General features: G+C 47.0%; 1 protein-coding gene across 1 annotated transcript in view; it reads left to right on the top strand.

Annotated features, from left to right (window-relative positions):
- The first annotated feature begins 1,244 nt into the window (after positions 1-1,244).
- The window catches only part of SORCS3 (sortilin related VPS10 domain containing receptor 3), a 329,278-nt gene continuing 308,123 nt past the window's right edge, over positions 1,245-22,399 (top strand). The window contains exon 1 of the mRNA XM_075287996.1: positions 1,245-2,511. Coding sequence (XP_075144097.1) covers positions 1,852-2,511 — 660 coding nt within the window. The 5' untranslated portion in view covers positions 1,245-1,851. The remainder of the gene's footprint in view (positions 2,512-22,399) is intronic.

Here is a 22,399-nt window from a genome sequence, read left to right as displayed (position 1 = left end):
GACTTTATAGTAGAGATATATATATATACCTGAAACTCCTGACAGCTGGAGGTTTGTTACAATTGTATCTGGTCTGGACAATCCTCTGTGAGCTACAAAGGCTGATTCATTGTCCTTGCATTGATACAATGTAACAAACCATCAGGCTATGCTCCCGATCACAGAGGATTGTCTGGGCTGGAGGAGCTGTAATTGTAGCAAACCCTCAGTGGTGGGAAGTATCAGGTGTGTGCAGGTGTTTCCTGAGTAATCCCCCTCCCCCAGGAGCTGAAGCATGGTTTTAGGGGTTCATCTAATCCCCCACATCACCAGTGTTGTAAATGCCAATAATGCAATCTGTGGCAGTCCTGGGGTGAGGGGGCAATGGGGCAGCACCCACTCAGTGACCTAAGAGCGCCCTCCGATGGCACAGGGGAAAATACAGCATAATATGCCAGTCTTTATCAATCCCCCCAATGTATTTGATCAACTTGAAGACTATTTGGTGAGTATCCCAAATCTATTAGTATTGGCAGAACTACAAGTCTCAGTACAAGCAGCCGTCCAACAATCCATCAGGCAACATGCTGTACTGTGTGTGCTGAGACATGTGGACTACAAGTCCCATTATTTCCTTGCATTATAACCCCCGCACACTGCAGCCTAATCCCTAACATATCAGATTTGTGGAACTACAAGTCCCGGTGCAACCTTCTACAAATCCCAGGGAATATATTGGATTAGGATTGCTGGGACTTCTAGTTCAGTCACATTCCCATAGGCTGGAGAGCTACAGGTCGCCTGCACTTGCTGGGAGTTATCCTACTACAGCTCCTATACAATGGTGGGGGGCAATAATGTGGCTATGCTGTGACTTGTAGTCCCTCCACAGCTGTTGGAGAATAAATCTGTTGTATAATACTGGAATTATGACATGTCTATGTTGAGATTTTGGATGGCTGTGACTTGTAGTCCTTCCAGACCTGTGGAATAGAATAAAGCTCCTATACAGTACTGGACCTTCTGACCTGTCTAGGCTGAGACTGCAGAATGATTATTCTGTGACTTGTTGTCCCTCAACAGCCAGTTATAGGGAAACCCTGTGTACAAGTCATCCTATCCTCTACCCTGAAGGGTTAACAGCAGCTCAGCATGACCCATAGAGAACTAAGGAGTTTTTGTTGGAGGAGAAGTCCCCCCCCCTCCTCCTTGAGATAGTGCTTCAGTCTTCTCAGTGGTCCAGCTCTCCTCCAGCACCAGGGGATACAGGACCAAGACAGGCAAGGATGCTGAGCTCTGGCATCCCTGCTCCTCCCTGTGCTCTTCCAGATGTCTGCTGCTCCCTCTGCCATGCAAGCTGCTGGAGGCTGGACCTGCTCCTTTGAGTCTTGCTCACACAGTGATGACAGCAATTGAGGAGATGCCTTGCACCTACATGCAACTGGCTGATCACATTCTGCTGAGATCTGTGGCAGCAGCAGCAGCTGCACTCTGTGGCTGGGAATAGGAGGCTTCAGCAGGACCCCTGCACAGTGCACCCATTCAGCCTCCTGCAGCCATGTCCTAGGAGATGCCCCAATGATGCCCCTCTGAAGTACCAGCCCAACCTGCGATCTGCTGCTGGAGATGCCGCTCTCAGGGAGTCTGCTCTGCATCTTGGAGAGGCTGAGGGATGGCATCTGAATTGCCTTGAGTTGGTACAGTGTGGGCTTCTGAGACTTGGCTTCAGTTCAGTTCCTCCCCATGTGGGGGCTCACTTGATCACATTTTAAAGCACTTTTCTGCTGAAATCCCTATTCTTCACCATAATAACAGGCTCCAGCACTAGATGAGACAGAGTTGGGCTGAAAAAGGGACACCAGGACCATCATCATGAAGCCCCCCAGAAGATCTGGACTCTGCTCCTCCAGCCTGGTGGGATGTCTATGGATCTATTGGCTTCTCTCTGCTTCTTGCACCAGTGGGGAGATCACTTGCAGACACTGTCACACCCGAATCCAGCTGAAGGATCATGGATTACTAAGGGGAGACATGGGGCAACCTAGGGTGGTGAGGGAAGTTCTCCAGAACTCAGGTGGAGAGGATGAGGGCAAAAAGAGACAAGAAGTCCTACAATTCCATATTGTCAATGGCAATGAGCCAGGAGACCTCAAAACAAGGTCCAAACACCAGGAGTCAACTTTCCACCCCAGTAAGAGAGAAGGCTCTGGCAGGAAGGACCTCAGAGCTGCTCATTTTGGGGGTGAGAGCAGAAGGTGGTTGACCAGGGTGAGGAGAGACCAATCTGGAGTCAGTAGACTGGACAAGGAGATCCTGCTCCCTTCTGACCCCAGTGAGGAGGACCCTCTGACCAGCTTCCCTATGGAGGGGCAGAAGATCAGAAGATCTGATACCAAAGGCTCCAAGGAAGATGGAAGGTTTAACCGAGCCAGGATGGAAGAGATGAGACTTAGTAGCACCAGCTTCCCCCTGACTGGAGACTCAGCTCATAACCAAGCCATGGTCCACTGGACTGGGGGGCACAACAGCAGTGTGAGTACCCCCTCCTAGGTGCCAGCCTTGTCATTTACTGGAATGTCGCAAAGGCGGAACAGTCTTGTTACAATGTTGCAAGTAGTGGTTGGATATTGGGCTGTAATCATGGGGGTTTGCCCCTTTAAGGGATTATTATAAAATATTCGGTGACATGTTATCCCTTTAAGGGATCATTGTAAGAATATTACATGTAAGTAACACATGCTGCAGCCACCAAACCAATGTGGGACTTAACTCCAGGCATGCTGGGACTAGTAGTTCCCGCACAGCCTGGACCACTGACTGTATCCCTATGCAGTGGGCTGTATATCCTATCAGGTATTGCCAGTACTAAGAGATCCCCTTTCTGTCTGCTCCACAATACCTGAATGTGCTCAGAGTACCAATTTGTTACCATTCACACCACTGCCTGATTTATGACTTTAACCCATCTGCGATTCCTTCCAAGTTCAGAGAGACCCTACAAACATGACATTGTCCTCGGGGAGAGAGCTCGGCCAGATCTGTGGTCCCTGCAGGGAAGAAGGGGTTAATACAGCTGCCTATCATAGCGCTGGCAGATGAGCTGTCACTTAACCCCTTCTGTTCTGGCTGCAGACAAGCGATTCACATGAGCTGATGGCAGTGGAATCTTGGTTTCTGGGCAGCTAGGGGTTAATTAAGCCTATAGTAATGTGATAACACTATATACACAGCTAAACACAGGCTCTATAGATAGCAGACGACCCCCGACTCTATATACATGTCTACTGCTTAAAAACTGCATTGTCCTGCGAGTGTTGCACTTTTTTCGGTCTGTCATTCACAGGGTGGCCGGCAGGTGGCGCCCTTGCAGTCTCTATGGCTCTATCTAGGGGGGGGGGGGGGTGTGTGTAGAATGGTGTAAGTCATTACACTGGGCTTTCATGTCATATGATGTAATTCTTGGTAGATTATCCATTTGATTAATTCCTATTGTCCTTATGTGGGATTTCATCCAATTTCAGGAGACAAAATATCTCAATGTTTCATGTGAATATGGCTCTAGTGTCCTGAAAACTGAGGGGGATATCGCAGCCTTCTCTGGCATTTGGCGAGGGGGCTGGACAAATGTCCCCCTGCTGGAAAAGGGGATTTAAAGGGAAAGTCACAATCCCTGGTATTTATCAAGAAGGTGCAGTCTGGAGGATGTGTGTGTGTGTGTGTATGTATGTATGTATATATATATATATATATATATATATATATATATATATATATATATATATATATATATAGTCAGTATACAGTATGTATCAGTCACCATCCCTGCTGTATCTCACTGTATTGTATCCATTTAGGTTTCCTTCAGTTACTGAACTGGCTGCAATAGCAGGAAAGATTTGCTCCAAAAATCTGATTTTGGTCACAGCCCATTGGATACATTGTATAGAGATGGATATGAGATTAGATAAAGATGTGAGATAGATATGAGATGGGTTAGATAGTGTGTGTGTGTATATATACTGTGTGTGTATATATATATATATATATATATATATATATATATATATATATATATATATATATATTACATATCTAGGTAATGTGTGAATAATATAAATATATATATATATATATATATATATAACCATATATTCTATATATTACATTAGTTATATACACATTATACATATACTATACATTACCTATATACTAATATAACTATACACACATGCACACTAGATATATTTCCCACTACATACATATATTATATTTCGGGGAGGTTTTAGGGATTGTATCAGTGATATTCATTTTTACAAATATTTCTTTCTGTATTTCTTGCAGTTTGTGTTTGGTGCAGGTTTGTCACTTGTCTGTGTCTTCTGTACATGTCACCGTGTGCCGGAGCTCCATAGGTCACATGTGATTGGTGTCAACTATTACATACATAGCCATAGACAGGTGTTGTGTAAGAGCCCCATCATCCCTGGGAACTGACAGCGGGCACCATGGCAGCCATAGCCTCATCCTGAGCAGATTATATTATTATTATTTATTTTTTAATTGTTTTTATTATATTTTCCTTTAATTCACTTTTTTGTATTTTCAGTGAATTTATTTTCTAAGGTTTTTATTTTTTAGTTCTTTCTATTCATTTTTTTTCTCGTTATTTTATATTTGCTTGTTCCCTCCTTGGTGACGCAGGGTCACTTGTTTCCTCCTTGGAGGCGTCTTCTCCCTCTTGTTGCCCTCTTGCCCCTCAGTACAATCACCATCTGCATCGATAATAGAGATTTTGGTGACAAACTGAGGTTGCGGTCTTCTATAGGCTCCGGTCCTTCCTATACCCTGCACAGCTCAGCATTCCCTATAGAAGAGCTGCAGACTGTCAGGCTCTATCTATAGCACCACAACCCATGCAGAGCTGCAGTCCGTCCATACCTTGTACATCTGGGCTCCTTTGATACATGAATACAATTCCAGAAATATAGTAAAGACTGACACCATAACCAAACCATTTGGAATTGTAATGTTATACGAATGAAGATTTGTCCGTAGAAAGCTGGGTGACTATTATGGGAATCGCAATGGGCGTGCGTGTCACATATGGGAAAGTCTCATCTGATTGGTGTTGCTGTGACGGTGGCAAAAAATGACTGCCGGCTCAGATTATCTGCGCTCATAAATAACAGTCATGGCCAGAGACGTCTTCACTACTAGCGCCACCTACCGGAGGTTTTGCCTGAATATCTGTATGGCTGTAACACGAATAATGGAGGCGAATAAGATCCAGTGCTCAAAAAATATTATAATCCGGAATATCTGATAATCCCAAATATTTTATAATCCAGATTATTTGATAATTCAGAGTATTGGTCAGCCTGTTTCTTATTGGATCTCCATATATCGCAGTTTCCTTGTGTGAACATATAGATCAATACAGATGCTGAGACTCGGGGCAATATGGCGCCCGCAGCGGATGTCACTATGTATAGGATTTCTCTCCCCATAGACAATAATAATCTCTGAAAGCTTTGGCCAACGTTTGTTCCATTCAGGAGTAAATTGGGTTCTGTTTTGGGCTGCAGTGAGGGGTTAACTATATTTGTATTGATACAATGTATTTATTGGGTTCTAACAACGAAAACGACACCAGAAAGTGTAAACTATTCCCCAAATACATTGTCCGAGGAGAGAACGGAATCTCCTTCCTCTGATAAAATTTTTTTCTTCTGTCCTTTCATAGTTATATCTATTTCTGGGAAAGCTGGGTCTTACACATTCATCTTTCTACAGGTCATGTGATATAAAATCCATTAAATAATCCCTTCGAGATTACACTATACAATACCCAATAAGTAAAATATCCCAATAACCCCCCCCTCCCCCCCCAAACACACACACACTAAACATCTCCCAGTAATGTCAGTGGTCTATGGAAGCATCTGAGGCTTATTCCACTGGATAATTGGATTAATTACAGACTGCGCCGATTATTATGTTATATCTCTAACGGTGATCAATGATCCGGTATTATACCCCAGAGCTGCGCTCACTATTCTGCTGGTACAGTCACTGTGTACATACATTACATTACTTATCCTGTATTATACTCCAGAGCTGCGCTCACTATTCTGCTGGTGCAGTCACTGTGTACACACATTACATTACTTATCCTGTATTATACTCCAGAGCTGCGCTCACTATTCTGCTGGTACAGTCACTGTGTACATACATTACATTACTTATCCTGTATTATACTCCAGAGCTGCACTCACTATTCTGCTGGTGCAGTCACTGTGTATATACATTACATTACTTATCCTGTATTATACTCCAGAGCTGCGCTCACTATTCTGCTGGTGCAGTCACTGTGTACATACATTACATTACTTATCCTGTATTGTACTCCAGAGCTGCGCTCACTATTCTGCTGGTGCAGTCACTGTGTACACACATTACATTACTTATCCTGTATTATACTCCAGAGCTGCGCTCACTATTCTGCTGGTACAGTCACTGTGTACATACATTACATTACTTATCCTGTATTATACTCCAGAGCTGCGCTCACTATTCTGCTTAAAAGTGTCACTCACTGTTCCCCTCCTTTTCTCCCTAGCTAGCTGGACCACTTCACCGCCAGCAGCCATCTTTGTGACGGAGCCAGGTGGCTCAAACATCAATAGCTCGCTGCATGAGTGTGGCTGATAACGCAACTGCCAGGAGGTGGCAGGAAGTACAGGTCTGATTTTTACATTGCCCACACCTGTTACTTGCCACAGAGACTTCAGTTCATTGCACTTGAGAGGGCAAATTCGTGCCCGAAACGCGTTGTGTGTCCGAACTAATAAGATTGAATTTGTTGAACGGGTGAAGCGCAGATTGTTCTTTGGTCCTTGCATTGTACATATATTGAATTTCTTATCCTGTATTATACTGCAGAGCTGCGCTCATTATTCTATCTATCTATCTATCTATCTATCTATCTATCTATCTATCTATATCTATCTATCTATCTCTCCTTCCTATCTATCTATCTATCTATCTATCTATCTATCTATCTATCTCCTATCTATCTATCTATCTATCTATCTATCTATCTATCTATCTATCTATCTATCTCCTATCTATCTATCTCTCTATCTATCTCTCTATCTCTCTCTCTATCTCTCTCTCTATCTCTCTATCTATCTATCTATCTATCTATCTATCTATCTATCTATCTCTATCTATCTCTATCTCTATCTATCTATCTATCTATCTCCTATCTATCTCCTATCTATCTATCTCCTATCTATCTATCTCCTATCTATCTATCTCCTATCTATCTATCTCCTATCTATCTATCTCCTATCTATCTATCTATCTATCTATCTATCTATCTATCTATCTATCTATCTATCTCCTATCTATCTATCTCCTATCTATCTATCTCCTATCTATCTATCTATCTCCTATCTATCTATCTATCTATCTATCTATCTATCTATCTATCTATCTCCTATCTATCTATCTCCTATCTATCTATCTATCTATCTATCTATCTATCTATCTATCTATCTATCTATCTATCTATCTATCTATCTATCTATCTCCTATCTATCTATCTCCTATCTATCTATCTCCTATCTATCTATCTATCTATCTATCTATCTATCTATCTATCTATCTATCTATCTATCTATCCTGCAGAATGTTGTCTTTCCCTCACATTTTTTCCGTATCTTCTTCCACATCTCCAATAATCTTATAAATGTTCTTCTCGCCGTTCCGTGCCGCTGTTGAGCGTCGCTCTGAATTCTCTCAGTAATTACGTTTGTTCCGCCAAGTGATGTACATGTGTTTTCTTTCTTTTATTTTGCGATACAAGAGCGATATAAGAGAATCTCTTTTCAGCCTGTTATTAGGTGGTTATAGGTGTCATTTAGAATCTGCAGAACTTTCTACGCTCGGAGATTCGCACGTTGCGTCGTCCCTGGGTGCAGCCATTTGGAGATTACTTGCTGATCGGTGCCTGTGCCTTGCTGGGCCTTGTAGTGTCTCCTCTGCGGACAGCCACAGGTTGCTGCTCCTGGTTTGTTCCGCTCGGAGTGATTCGGGAGATTCTCTAATCCATTCTGCAGAATAATTTCTTGTGATTTCCACCTTCTGGAGGAGAAGAATTGATGAACACACGACGTGGCGGCAGGACTCTCCGGAACGTACTGGAGACGGATAATAACTACAGACTATTGTTACTTTTAGGTTGTAATTTTGCAAGTATTAAAGGGGAACTCCATGTATGGAAACACCTCACCCCAAAGTCTGAGGCTCATATTGAAAAATACTGTTAATCGGGCTTGCTGACTGTTTCCAGTGATGCCTAACAGAAGTCAGAGTTCAGCTCTTGGTAACATTCGCCGGCTGCTTCTTTGTGATCCCCTTAGTCTGCAAATTTTGAGGTCTTAAAGGGAGTGTCACCAAAAAAATGACTTTAAAACCCAATTTTTAACCCGTTAGTGACCAGTGTATGGACTTTCTATGTGACTTGTGACAATCAATGCAGAGTGTCCTGCACTCAGACATGGGGGCGCCGTTACCAAATACCACTTGTCCTGCTAAAAACAAGTCCTCATACAGTTAAACTGACGGAAAAGTAAAAAAAAAAAAGTCTAGGGCTTGGTATGGGGTGATGGGAAAATACAAAAAATGGTTTGGTCATTAAGGACTAAAACAGACCAGTCACTAAAGAGTTAAAGATACTATTGGGCACAGTATGGGGGTCTGCCGGTGTTCTGTCTGTATGACACTATCTGGGCACAGTATGGGGGTCTGCCGGTGTTCTGTCTGTATGACACTATCTGGGCACAGTATGGGGGTCTGCCAGTGTTCTGTCTGTATGACACTATCTGGGCACAGTATGGGGGGTCTGCCAGTGCTCTGTCTGTATGACACTATCTGGGCACAGTATGGGGGTCTGCCGGTGTTCTGTCTGTATGACACTATCTGGGCACAGTATGGTGGTCTGCCAGTGTTCTGTCTGTATGGCACTATCTGGGCACAGTATGGTGGTCTGCCAGTGTTCTGTCTGTATGGCACTATCTGGGCACAGTATGGGGGTCTGCCAGTGTTCTGTCTGTATGACACTATCTGGGCACAGTATGGGGGTCTGCCAGTGTTCTGTCTGTATGGCACTATCTGGGCACAGTATGGTGGTCTGCCAGTGTTCTGTCTGTATGACACTATCTGGGCACAGTATGGGGGTCTGCCAGTGTTCTGTCTGTATGACACTATCTGGGCACAGTATGGGGGTCTGCCAGTGTTCTGTCTGTATGACACTATCTGGGCACAGTATGGGGGTCTGCCAGTGTTCTGTATGACACTATCTGGGCACAGTATGGGGGGTCTGCCAGTGTTCTGTCTGTATGACACTATCTGGGCACAGTATGGTGGTCTGCCAGTGTTCTGTCTGTATGACACTATCTGGGCACAGTATGGGGGTCTGCCAGTGTTCTGTCTGTATGACACTATCTGGGCACAGTATGGGGGTCTGCCGGTGTTCTGTCTGTATGACACTATCTGGGCACAGTATGGGGGTCTGCCAGTGTTCTGTCTGTATGACACTATCTGGGCACAGTATGGGGGTCTGCCGGTGTTCTGTCTGTATGACACTATCTGGGCACAGTATGGGGGTCTGCCAGTGCTCTGTATGACACTATCTGGGCACAGTATGGTGGTCTGCCAGTGTTCTGTCTGTATGACACTATCTGGGCACAGTATGGGGGTCTGCCAGTGTTCTGTCTGTATGACACTATCTGGGCACAGTATGGGGGTCTGCCAGTGTTCTGTATGACACTATCTGGGCACAGTATGGGGGTCTGCCAGTGTTCTGTCTGTATGACACTATCTGGGCACAGTATGGTGGTCTGCCAGTGTTCTGTCTGTATGACACTATCTGGGCACAGTATGGTGGTCTGCCAGTGTTCTGTCTGTATGACACTATCTGGGCACAGTATGGTGGTCTGCCAGTGTTCTGTCTGTATGACACTATCTGGGCACAGTATGGGGGTCTGCCAGTGCTCTGTATGACACTATCTGGGCACAGTATGGGGGTCTGCCAGTGTTCTGTCTGTATGACACTATCTGGGCACAGTATGGGGGTCTGCCAGTGTTCTGTCTGTATGACACTATCTGGGCACAGTATGGTGGTCTGCCAGTGTTCTGTCTGTATGACACTATCTGGGCACAGTATGGGGGTCTGCCAGTGCTCTGTATGACACTATCTGGGCACAGTATGGGGGTCTGCCAGTGTTCTGTCTGTATGACACTATCTGGGCACAGTATGGTGGTCTGCCAGTGTTCTGTCTGTATGACACTATCTGGGCACAGTATGGTGGTCTGCCAGTGTTCTGTCTGTATGACACTATCTGGGCACAGTATGGGGGGTCTGCCAGTGTTCTGTCTGTATGGCACTATCTGGGCACAGTATGGGGGTCTGCCAGTGTTCTGTCTGTATGACACTATCTGGGCACAGTATGGGGGTCTGCCAGTGTTCTGTCTGTATGACACTATCTGGGCACAGTATGGTGGTCTGCCGGTGTTCTATCTGTATGACACTATCTGGGCACAGTATGGGGGTCTGCCAGTGTTCTGTCTGTATGACACTATCTGGGCACAGTATGGGGGTCTGCCAGTGTTCTGTATGACACTATCTGGGCACAGTATGGGGGTCTGCCAGTGTTCTGTCTGTATGACACTATCTGGGCACAGTATGGGGGGTCTGCCAGTGTTCTGTCTGTATGACACTATCTGGGCACAGTATGGGGGTCTGCCAGTGTTCTGTCTGTATGACACTATCTGGGCACAGTATGGGGGTCTGCCAGTGTTCTGTCTGTATGACACTATCTGGGCACAGTATGGGGGTCTGCCAGTGTTCTGTCTGTATGACACTATCTGGGCACAGTATGGGGGGTCTGCCAGTGTTCTGTCTGTATGACACTATCTGGGCACAGTATGGGGGTCTGCCAGTGTTCTGTCTGTATGACACTATCTGGGCACAGTATGGGGGGTCTGCCAGTGTTCTGTCTGTATGACACTATCTGGGCACAGTATGGGGGTCTGCCAGTGTTCTGTCTGTATGACACTATCTGGGCACAGTATGGGGGGTCTGCCAGTGTTCTGTCTGTATGACACTATCTGGGCACAGTATGGGGGTCTGCCAGTGTTCTGTATGACACTATCTGGGCACAGTATGGGGGTCTGCCAGTGTTCTGTCTGTATGACACTATCTGGGCACAGTATGGGGGTCTGCCAGTGTTCTGTATGACACTATCTGGGCACAGTATGGGGGTCTGCCAGTGTTCTGTCTGTATGACACTATCTGGGCACAGTATGGGGGGTCTGCCAGTGTTCTGTCTGTATGACACTATCTGGGCACAGTATGGGGGTCTGCCAGTGTTCTGTCTGTATGACACTATCTGGGCACAGTATGGGGGTCTGCCAGTGTTCTGTCTGTATGACACTATCTGGGCACAGTATGGGGGTCTGCCAGTGTTCTGTCTGTATGACACTATCTGGGCACAGTATGGGGGGTCTGCCAGTGTTCTGTCTGTATGACACTATCTGGGCACAGTATGGGGTCTGCCGGTGTTCTGTCTGTATGACACTATCTGGGCACAGTATGGGGGTCTGCCAGTGTTCTGTCTGTATGGCACTATCTGGGCACAGTATGGGGGTCTGCCAGTGTTCTGTCTGTATGACACTATCTGGGCACAGTATGGGGGTCTGCCAGTGTTCTGTCTGTATGACACTATCTGGGCACAGTATGGGGGTCTGCCAGTGTTCTGTCTGTATGACACTATCTGGGCACAGTATGGGGGTCTGCCAGTGTTCTGTCTGTATGACACTATCTGGGCACAGTATGGGGGTCTGCCAGTGTTCTGTCTGTATGACACTATCTGGGCACAGTATGGGGGTCTGCCAGTGTTCTGTCTGTATGACACTATCTGGGCACAGTATGGTGGTCTGCCAGTGTTCTCTGTATGACACTATCTGGGCACAGTATGGGGGTCTGCCAGTGTTCTGTCTGTATGATACTATCTGGGCACAGTATGGGGGTCTGCCAGTGTTCTATCTGTATGGCACTATCTGGGCACAGTATGGGGGTCTGCCAGTGTTCTATCTGTATGACACTATCTGGGCACAGTATGGGGGTCTGCCAGTGTTCTATCTGTATGACACTATCTGGGCACAGTATGGGGGTCTGCCAGTGTTCTGTCTGTATGGCACTATCTGGGCACAGTATGGGGGTCTGCCAGTGTTCTGTATGACACTATCTGGGCACAGTATGGGGGTCTGCCAGTGTTCTCTGTATGACACTATCTGGGCACATTATGGGGGTCTGCCAGTACTCTGTCTGTATGGCACTATCTGGGCACAGTATGGGGGTCTGCCAGTGTTCTGTCTGTATGACACTATCTGGGCACAGAATGGGGTCTGCCGATGTTCTGTCTTCATGGCACTATCTGGGCACAGTATGGGGGTCTGCCAGTGTTCTGTCTGTATGACACTATCTGGGCACAGTATGGGGGTCTGCCAGTGTTCTGTCTGTATGACACTATCTGGGCACAGAATGGGGTCTGCCGGTGTTCTGTCTTCATGGCACTATCTGGGCACAGTATGGGGGTCTGCCAGTGTTCTGTCTGTATGGCACTATCTGGGCACAGTATGGTGGTCTGCCAGTGTTCTGTCTGTATGACACTATCTGAGCACAGTATGGGGGTCTTCCAGTGTTCTATCTGTATGACACTATCTGGGCACAGTATGGGGGTCTGCCAGTGTTGTCTGTATGACACTATCTGGGCACAGTATGGGGGTCTGCCAGTGCTCTGTCTGTATGACACTATCTGGGCACAGTATGGGGGTCTGCCGGTGTTCTGTCTGTATGGCACTATCTGGGCACAGTATGGGGGTCTGCCAGTGTTCTGTCTGTAGGACACTATCTGGGCACAGTATGGGGGTCTGCCAGTGTTCTGTCTGTATGGCACTATCTGGGCACAGTATGGGGGTCTGCCAGTGTTCTGTCTGTATGGCACTATCTGGGCACAGTATGGGGGTCTGCCAGTGTTCTGTCTGTATGACACTATCTGGGCACAGTATGGGGGTCTGCCAGTGTTCTGTCTGTATGGCACTATCTGGGCACAGTATGGGGGTCTGCCAGTGTTCTATCTGTATGGCACTATCTGGGCACAGTATGGGGGTCTGCCAGTGTTCTGTATGACACTATCTGGGCACAGTATGGGGGTCTGCCAGTGTTCTATCTGTATGGCACTATCTGGGCACAGTATGGGGGTCTGCCAGTGTTCTGTCTGTATGACACTATCTGGGCACAGTATGGGGGTCTGCCAGTGTTCTATCTGTATGACACTATCTGGGCACAGTATGGGGGGTCTGCCAGTGCTCTGTCTGTATGACACTATCTAGGCACAGTATGGTGGTCTGCCAGTGTTCTGTCTGTATGGCACTATCTGGGCACAGTATGGGGGTCTGCCAGTGTTCTGTCTGTATGACACTATCTGGGCACAGTATGGGGGGTCTGCCAGTGCTCTGTCTGTATGACACTATCTGGGCACAGTATGGGGGTCTGCCGGTGTTCTATCTGTATGACACTATCTGGGCACAGTATGGGGGGTCTGCCAGTGTTCTGTCTGTATGGCACTATCTGGGCACAGTATGGGGGTCTGCCAGTGTTCTGTCTGTATGGCACTATCTGGGCACAGTATGGGGGGTCTGCCAGTGTTCTGTCTGTATGACACTATCTGGGCACAGTATGGGGGTCTGCCAGTGTTCTGTCTGTATGGCACTATCTGGGCACAGTATGATGGTCTGCCAGTGTTCTGTCTGTATGGCACTATCTGGGCACAGTATGGGGGTCTGCCAGTGTTCTGTCTGTATGGCACTATCTGGGCACAGTATGGGGGGTCTGCCAGTGTTCTGTCTGTATGACACTATCTGGGCACAGTATGGGGGTCTGCCAGTGTTCTGTCTGTATGGCACTATCTGGGCACAGTATGATGGTCTGCCAGTGTTCTGTCTGTATGGCACTATCTGGGCACAGTATGGGGGTCTGCCAGTGTTCTCTGTATGACACTATCTGGGCACAGTATGGAGGTCTGCCAGTGTTCTATCTGTATGACACTATCTGGGCACAGTATGGGGGTCTGCCAGTGTTCTCTGTATGACACTATCTGGGCACAGTATGGGGGTCTGCCAGTGTTCTGTCTGTATGACACTATCTGGGCACAGTATGGGGGTCTGCCAGTGTTCTCTGTATGACACTATCTGGGCACAGTATGGGGGTCTGCCAGTGTTCTGTCTGTATGACACTATCTGGGCACAGTATGGGGGTCTGCCAGTGTTCTGTCTGTATGACACTATCTGGGCACAGTATGGGGGTCTGCCAGTGTTCTGTCTGTATGACACTATCTGGGCACAGTATGGGGGTCTGCCAGTGTTCTGTCTGTATGACACTATCTGGGCACAGTATGGGGGTCTGCCAGTGTTCTGTCTGTATGACTATCTGGGCACAGTATGGGGGTCTGCCAATGTTCTCTGTATGACACTATCTGGGCACAGTATGGAGGTCTGCCAGTGTTCTGTCTGTATGGCACTATCTGGGCACAGTATGGGGGGTCTGCCAGTGTTCTGTCTGTATGACACTATCTGGGCACAGTATGGTGGTCTGCCAGTGTTCTCTGTATGACACTATCTGGGCACAGTATGGGGGTCTGCCAGTGTTCTGTCTGTAGGACACTATCTGGGCACAGTATGGGGGTCTGCCAGTGTTCTATCTGTATGGCACTATCTGGGCACAGTATGGGGGTCTGCCAGTGTTCTATCTGTATGGCACTATCTGGGCACAGTATGGGGGTCTGCCAGTGCTCTGTCTGTATGACACTATCTGGGCACAGTATGGGGGTCTGCCAGTGTTCTGTCTTCATGGCACTATCTGGGCACAGTATGGGGGTCTGCCAGTGTTCTGTCTGTATGGCACTATCTGGGCACAGTATGGGGGGTCTGCCAGTGTTCTGTCTGTATGACACTATCTGGGCACAGTATGGTGGTCTGCCAGTGTTCTGTCTGTATGACACTATCTGGGCACAGTATGGGGGTCTGCCAGTGTTCTGTCTGTATGACACTATCTGGGCACAGTATGGGGGTCTGCCAGTGTTCTGTCTGTATGACACTATCTGGGCACAGTATGGGGGTCTGCCAGTGTTCTGTCTGTATGACACTATCTGGGCACAGTATGGGGGTCTGCCAGTGTTCTGTCTGTATGACACTATCTGGGCACAGAATGGGGTCTGCCGGTGTTCTGTCTTCATGGCACTATCTGGGCACAGTATGGTGGTCTGCCAGTGTTCTGTCTGTATGACACTATCTGGGCACAGTATGGTGGTCTGCCAGTGTTCTGTCTGTATGACACTATCTGGGCACAGTATGGGGGTCTTCCAGTGTTCTATCTGTATGACACTATCTGGGCACAGTATGGGGGTCTGCCAGTGTTCTATCTGTATGACACTATCTGGGCACAGTATGGGGGTCTGCCAGTGTTCTGTCTGTAGGACACTATCTGGGCACAGTATGGGGGTCTGCCAGTGTTCTGTCTGTATGGCACTATCTGGGCACAGTATGGGGGGTCTGCCAGTGTTCTGTCTGTATGGCACTATCTGGGCACAGTATGGGGGTCTGCCAGTGTTCTGTATGACACTATCTGGGCACAGTATGGGGGTCTGCCAGTGTTCTGTCTGTATGACACTATCTGGGCACAGTATGGGGGTCTGCCAGTGTTCTGTCTGTATGACACTATCTGGGCACAGTATGGGGGTCTGCCAGTGTTCTGTCTGTATGACACTATCTGGGCACAGTATGGGGGTCTGCCAGTGTTCTGTCTGTATGACACTATCTGGGCACAGAATGGGGTCTGCCGGTGTTCTGTCTTCATGGCACTATCTGGGCACAGTATGGTGGTCTGCCAGTGTTCTGTCTGTATGACACTATCTGGGCACAGTATGGTGGTCTGCCAGTGTTCTGTCTGTATGACACTATCTGGGCACAGTATGGGGGTCTTCCAGTGTTCTATCTGTATGACACTATCTGGGCACAGTATGGGGGTCTGCCAGTGTTCTGTCTGTATGACACTATCTGGGCACAGTATGGGGGTCTGCCAGTGTTCTGTCTGTAGGACACTATCTGGGCACAGTATGGGGGTCTGCCAGTGTTCTGTCTGTATGGCACTATCTGGGCACAGTATGGGGGTCTGCCAGTGTTCTGTCTGTATGGCACTATCTGGGCACAGTATGGGGGGTCTGCCAGTGTTCTGTCTGTATGACACTATCTGGGCACAGTATGGGGGTCTGCCAGTGTTCTATCTGTATGGCACTATCTGGGCACAGTATGGGGGTCTGCCAGTGTTCTGTATGACACTATCTGGGCACAGTATGGGGGTCTGCCAGTGTTCTGTCTGTATGACACTATCTGGGCACAGTATGGGGGTCTGCCAGTGTTCTATCTGTATGGCACTATCTGGGCACAGTATGGGGGTCTGCCAGTGTTCTGTATGACACTATCTGGGCACAGTATGGGGGTCTGCCAGTGTTCTGTCTGTATGACACTATCTGGGCACAGTATGGGGGTCTGCCAGTGTTCTATCTGTATGACACTATCTGGGCACAGTATGGGGGGTCTGCCAGTGTTCTGTCTGTATGACACTATCTGGGCACAGTATGGTGGTCTGCCAGTGTTCTGTCTGTATGACACTATCTGGGCACAGTATGGGGGTCTGCCAGTGTTCTGTCTGTATGACACTATCTGGGCACAGTATGGTGGTCTGCCAGTGTTCTGTCTGTATGACACTATCTGGGCACAGTATGGGGGTCTGCCGGTGTTCTATCTGTATGACACTATCTGGGCACAGTATGGGGGTCTGCCAGTGTTCTGTATGACACTATCTGGGCACAGTATGGGGGTCTGCCAGTGTTCTGTCTGTATGGCACTATCTGGGCACAGTATGGGGGTCTGCCAGTGTTCTGTCTGTATGACACTATCTGGGCACAGTATGGTGGTCTGCCAGTGTTCTGTCTGTATGACACTATCTGGGCACAGTATGGGGGTCTGCCAGTGTTCTGTCTGTATGACACTATCTGGGCACAGTATGGGGGTCTGCCAGTGTTCTGTCTGTATGACACTATCTGGGCACAGTATGGGGGTCTGCCAGTGTTCTGTCTGTATGACACTATCTGGGCACAGTATGGGGGTCTGCCAGTGTTCTGTCTGTATGACACTATCTGGGCACAGAATGGGGTCTGCCGGTGTTCTGTCTTCATGGCACTATCTGGGCACAGTATGGTGGTCTGCCAGTGTTCTGTCTGTATGACACTATCTGGGCACAGTATGGTGGTCTGCCAGTGTTCTATCTGTATGACACTATCTGGGCACAGTATGGGGGTCTGCCAGTGTTCTATCTGTATGACACTATCTGGGCACAGTATGGGGGTCTGCCAGTGTTCTGTCTGTATGACACTATCTGGGCACAGTATGGGGGTCTGCCAGTGTTCTGTATGACACTATCTGGGCACAGTATGGGGGTCTGCCAGTGTTCTGTCTGTATGACACTATCTGGGCACAGTATGGGGGTCTGCCAGTGTTCTATCTGTATGGCACTATCTGGGCACAGTATGGGGGTCTGCCAGTGTTCTGTATGACACTATCTGGGCACAGTATGGGGGTCTGCCAGTGTTCTGTCTGTATGACACTATCTGGGCACAGTATGGGGGTCTGCCAGTGTTCTATCTGTATGACACTATCTGGGCACAGTATGGGGGGTCTGCCAGTGTTCTGTCTGTATGACACTATCTGGGCACAGTATGGGGGGTCTGCCAGTGTTCTGTCTGTATGACACTATCTGGGCACAGTATGGGGGGTCTGCCAGTGTTCTGTCTGTATGGCACTATCTGGGCACAGTATGGGGGTCTGCCAGTGTTCTGTCTGTATGGCACTATCTGGGCACAGTATGATGGTCTGCCAGTGTTCTGTCTGTATGGCACTATCTGGGCACAGTATGATGGTCTGCCAGTGTTCTGTCTGTATGGCACTATCTGGGCACAGTATGGGGGTCTGCCAGTGTTCTGTCTGTATGACACTATCTGGGCACAGTATGGGGGTCTGCCAGTGTTCTATCTGTATGACACTATCTGGGCACAGTATGGGGGGTCTGCCAGTGTTCTGTCTGTATGACACTATCTGGGCACAGTATGGGGGTCTGCCAGTGTTCTGTCTGTATGACACTATCTGGGCACAGTATGGGGGTCTGCCAGTGTTCTGTCTGTATGGCACTATCTGGGCACAGTATGATGGTCTGCCAGTGTTCTGTCTGTATGGCACTATCTGGGCACAGTATGGGGGTCTGCCAGTGTTCTGTCTGTATGGCACTATCTGGGCACAGTATGATGGTCTGCCAGTGTTCTGTCTGTATGGCACTATCTGGGCACAGTATGGGGGTCTGCCAGTGTTCTGTCTGTATGACACTATCTGGGCACAGTATGGGGGTCTGCCAGTGTTCTGTCTGTATGAAACTATCTGGGCACAGTATGGGGGTCTGCCAGTGTTCTGTCTGTATGACACTATTTGGGGACAGTATGGGGGTCTGCCAGTGTTCTGTCTGTATGACACTATCTGGGCACAGTATGGGGGTCTGCCGGTGTTCTATCTGTATGACACTATCTGGGCACAGTATGGGGGTCTGCCAGTGCTCTGTATGACACTATCTGGGCACAGTATGGAGGTCTGCCAGTGTTCTGTCTGTATGACACTATCTGGGCACAGTATGGGGGGTCTGCCAGTGTTCTGTCTGTATGACACTATCTGGGCACAGTATGGGGGTCTGCCAGTGTTCTGTCTGTATGGCACTATCTGGGCACAGTATGGGAGGTCTGCCAGTGTTCTGTCTGTATGGCACTATCTGGGCACAGTATGATGGTCTGCCAGTGTTCTGTCTGTATGGCACTATCTGGGCACAGTATGGGGGTCTGCCAGTGTTCTGTCTGTATGGCACTATCTGGGCACAGTATGGGGGGTCTGCCAGTGTTCTGTCTGTATGACACTATCTGGGCACAGTATGGGGGTCTGCCAGTGTTCTGTCTGTATGACACTATCTGGGCACAGTATGGGGGTCTGCCAGTGTTCTGTCTGTATGACACTATCTGGGCACAGTATGGGGGTCTGCCAGTGTTCTGTCTGTATGACACTATCTGGGCACAGTATGGGGGTCTGCCAGTGTTCTGTCTGTATGACTATCTGGGCACAGTATGGGGGTCTGCCAATGTTCTCTGTATGACACTATCTGGGCACAGTATGGAGGTCTGCCAGTGTTCTGTCTGTATGGCACTATCTGGGCACAGTATGGGGGGTCTGCCAGTGTTCTGTCTGTATGACACTATCTGGGCACCATATGCAGTATTTATGTACAGTCTGCAGGTAATGGGCACAGCATGGCGCTATCTGGGTGCTGTATTACTTTATATGCACTCTGTATGGCACTACATGTTCTGGATATTGTGGTGTTTATGTAAGTTTAGGGCACTATATGTATTTGTGTACTGTTTACGGTAAAATGTTTTATGACGTTATCTGGACATTATATGGCACTTTTTGGGTTATATGTGCAGTATTTATCAGTATAGCATTATTTATCTATGTCACTATTTCTCCATATAGCATTATTTATACAGGGTCTGTACGGTATTGCAGTATTATACAGTAGTTCTATAATATCTAGAAATCTGGGCAGGAATGGCTGACACTATACAGGTCGCCATATGTACACCTTGGCCCGCCCTAACACAGGCAGTAAATAATCTCATGTATAATATGCACCATGTGAACATGTAAGGTTTGCTCTCCTGGTATACCGTACTTATACCGTACTCCTGTGCACGGTCACTTCGCAGCCTGATAGTGACAATGGAGAGATGACCACTAGGGGGAGCAGTGCCCTTTAGAACCAGCCAGTCTGTCCAGATCAATGCAGACATGGCGGCTATTAACCCTTCCCCTCCTGTGAGTAGATGATGTGACGGTGTAATGGACGGAGTAGATGTCTGCAGTAATAGGAGACATCAGCGGTCATTTCTCCTGCGAGAGTCATTGTCCAGTCCAGATAGTCCCGTCCTTGATTACCTAATCTGTGACACCCCTGACCCTACTTAAGGAGATGCCGAGGTGTCAGACGTGGTGTAATTCAATATGATACAATGTCTGCCGCGCCGGCGATCTCTACGGGATATCAGTACGATAATTCCAAGGAATAAAGGGCGTGTTATAGGGATCACATTGGAGAAGGGGGGGGGGGGGGGCAGGTGTCTCCTGAGTGGCAGCGTTATGGCTTAGAGAGTCAGAATTATTCTAAATGGTGGAAGATTCTGCAACTTATTAATCTTTTGTATCTAAGTTCTGTCTACAGAAGGAAAACATGTCACAGCTGAGGCTGCGTTACAATGTATCTAGTCTAGACCCCTGCCAGATGAGCAGATCATGCAATCATTTGCCGCCAAACCCCCGTCTTTGGATGATAGACAATGGTATACGGCTCAGGCTGCAGTATAATGCTTATATGGTGCTGGCATACATTGCTTACATAATACCGCCATAAAATACTTAAATAATTCCTGTTAATACTGCTTAAAGAATACCTCCATAGAGTGCTGAAGTCATACTTACATATAGTGCTTAAACCCCCACCATCTAGTACTAAACATCCCCATTCAGTGCTTAATACTTAGCTTAAAAATACCACCATACAATGCTTTAAATAATACCTCCATAGAACGCAAAGTGACTGCGTATAGTGCTTAAATAATACCTCCATATAATATGTATATCATACTTCTATATAGTATTTAAATACCTGTAAATACTGCTTAAATACCTCCATATAGTACTTAAACAATACCGTCATGTGTTTCCTAAATACTACCACCATACAGTGGTTTAATACTACCACCATGCTGTGATTAAATAATTCCTGTATAGTATTTATTGAATACCTCCTATAGCGAGTAAATATCGCCATACAGTGATTACCTTCATTTAAGTAATACCCCCATATACTGGTGAAAGAGCGTATCCACTTTATAATATTGATGAATTGAGCAATATTAGATCTTTGAGGGTCTGTGGGCACCCACACAGATCAGCCGCTCTAGGGCAGCACAGCTCCTGGATGAAATGCTTGGAGCCGCGCTGCTCAATTGCCATAGTTTATATATAACCATAGGTCACTACTACTATACCGAAATCCACCAATAACAGCTGATCTGTAGGGTGCTGGGTGTCATTCTGGCAGATCTAATGTTGATGATCTATGCTAAAGATAGGCCATCCATATCAGATAGTGGATAACACCTTTAAATAATACCGCTATATAGTGCTTATATAATACTTCCATAATGTGCACACATCACCATATAGTGATCATATGTTACTGATGCTCCAATAATGCCAACATACAGTGTCCAGACAATGCCACCATGCTCTTCTCTAATACTACTAAATAGTGTGTAAATAATACTGCCATACCGCGCACTGACAATATTACCATACTCTGCTCAAATAAATGCCTCAGAGTCCTTAATATCAAGACACAGTGCACAACATCACCATACAAGGTAAAAAAGTACAAAGGTGAGGTCCAGGCCTTATGGATGGCGGTTTTGTCTTGTAGGGTGCACGTGCTGGAGATGAGCCCGTCCTCTAATCCAGTCCTGCTTACAATACCCTGAGATCAGATCATTCAGAATGAACATCCGAGTCCTCAGTTACAATGTATCACCTTGTCCTGCCAGCTCACCGGGGGTTAATCATAAAAGCAATGACACAGGGAATGTCGCTGCGGTCGTATTTTACAACTACAAACTGTGCAGTGTCATTTCTGAGAAGATATTGATTTTCATATTCTGGATTCTGTTCTGGGTTTTTCAGAGCCTCAAATTATACATCATCCTCGATACAGGGCCGGGAGTAACAGGAAACGGAACCTGTATTATCTATCTATTATCTATATACATGTTCCCTGTGATCAGCCATATCAAGCTGTATACTAGTGCAAAGTGCGGAGGTCACAGGGTTATAATCTGGAAGAGAGGGGCAGTATTATAGTAGTTATATTCTTGTACATAGCTGGTAGTATTATAGTAGTTATATTCTTGTACATAGGAGCAGTATTATAGTAGTTATATTCTTGTACATAGGAGCAGTATTATAGTAGTTATATTCTTGTACATAGGAGGTAGTATTATAGTAGTTATATTCTTGTACATAGGAGCAGTATTATAGTAGTTATATTCTTGTACATAGGAGTAGTATTATAGTAGTTATATTCTTGTAC

The sequence above is a fragment of the Leptodactylus fuscus genome, chromosome 10 (assembly GCF_031893055.1).
Source record: "Leptodactylus fuscus isolate aLepFus1 chromosome 10, aLepFus1.hap2, whole genome shotgun sequence".
NCBI classification, from domain to species: domain Eukaryota; kingdom Metazoa; phylum Chordata; class Amphibia; order Anura; family Leptodactylidae; genus Leptodactylus; species Leptodactylus fuscus.
Note: the sequence above shows the minus strand (reverse complement) of the source record. Positions and strands in the feature narration are given on the sequence as shown.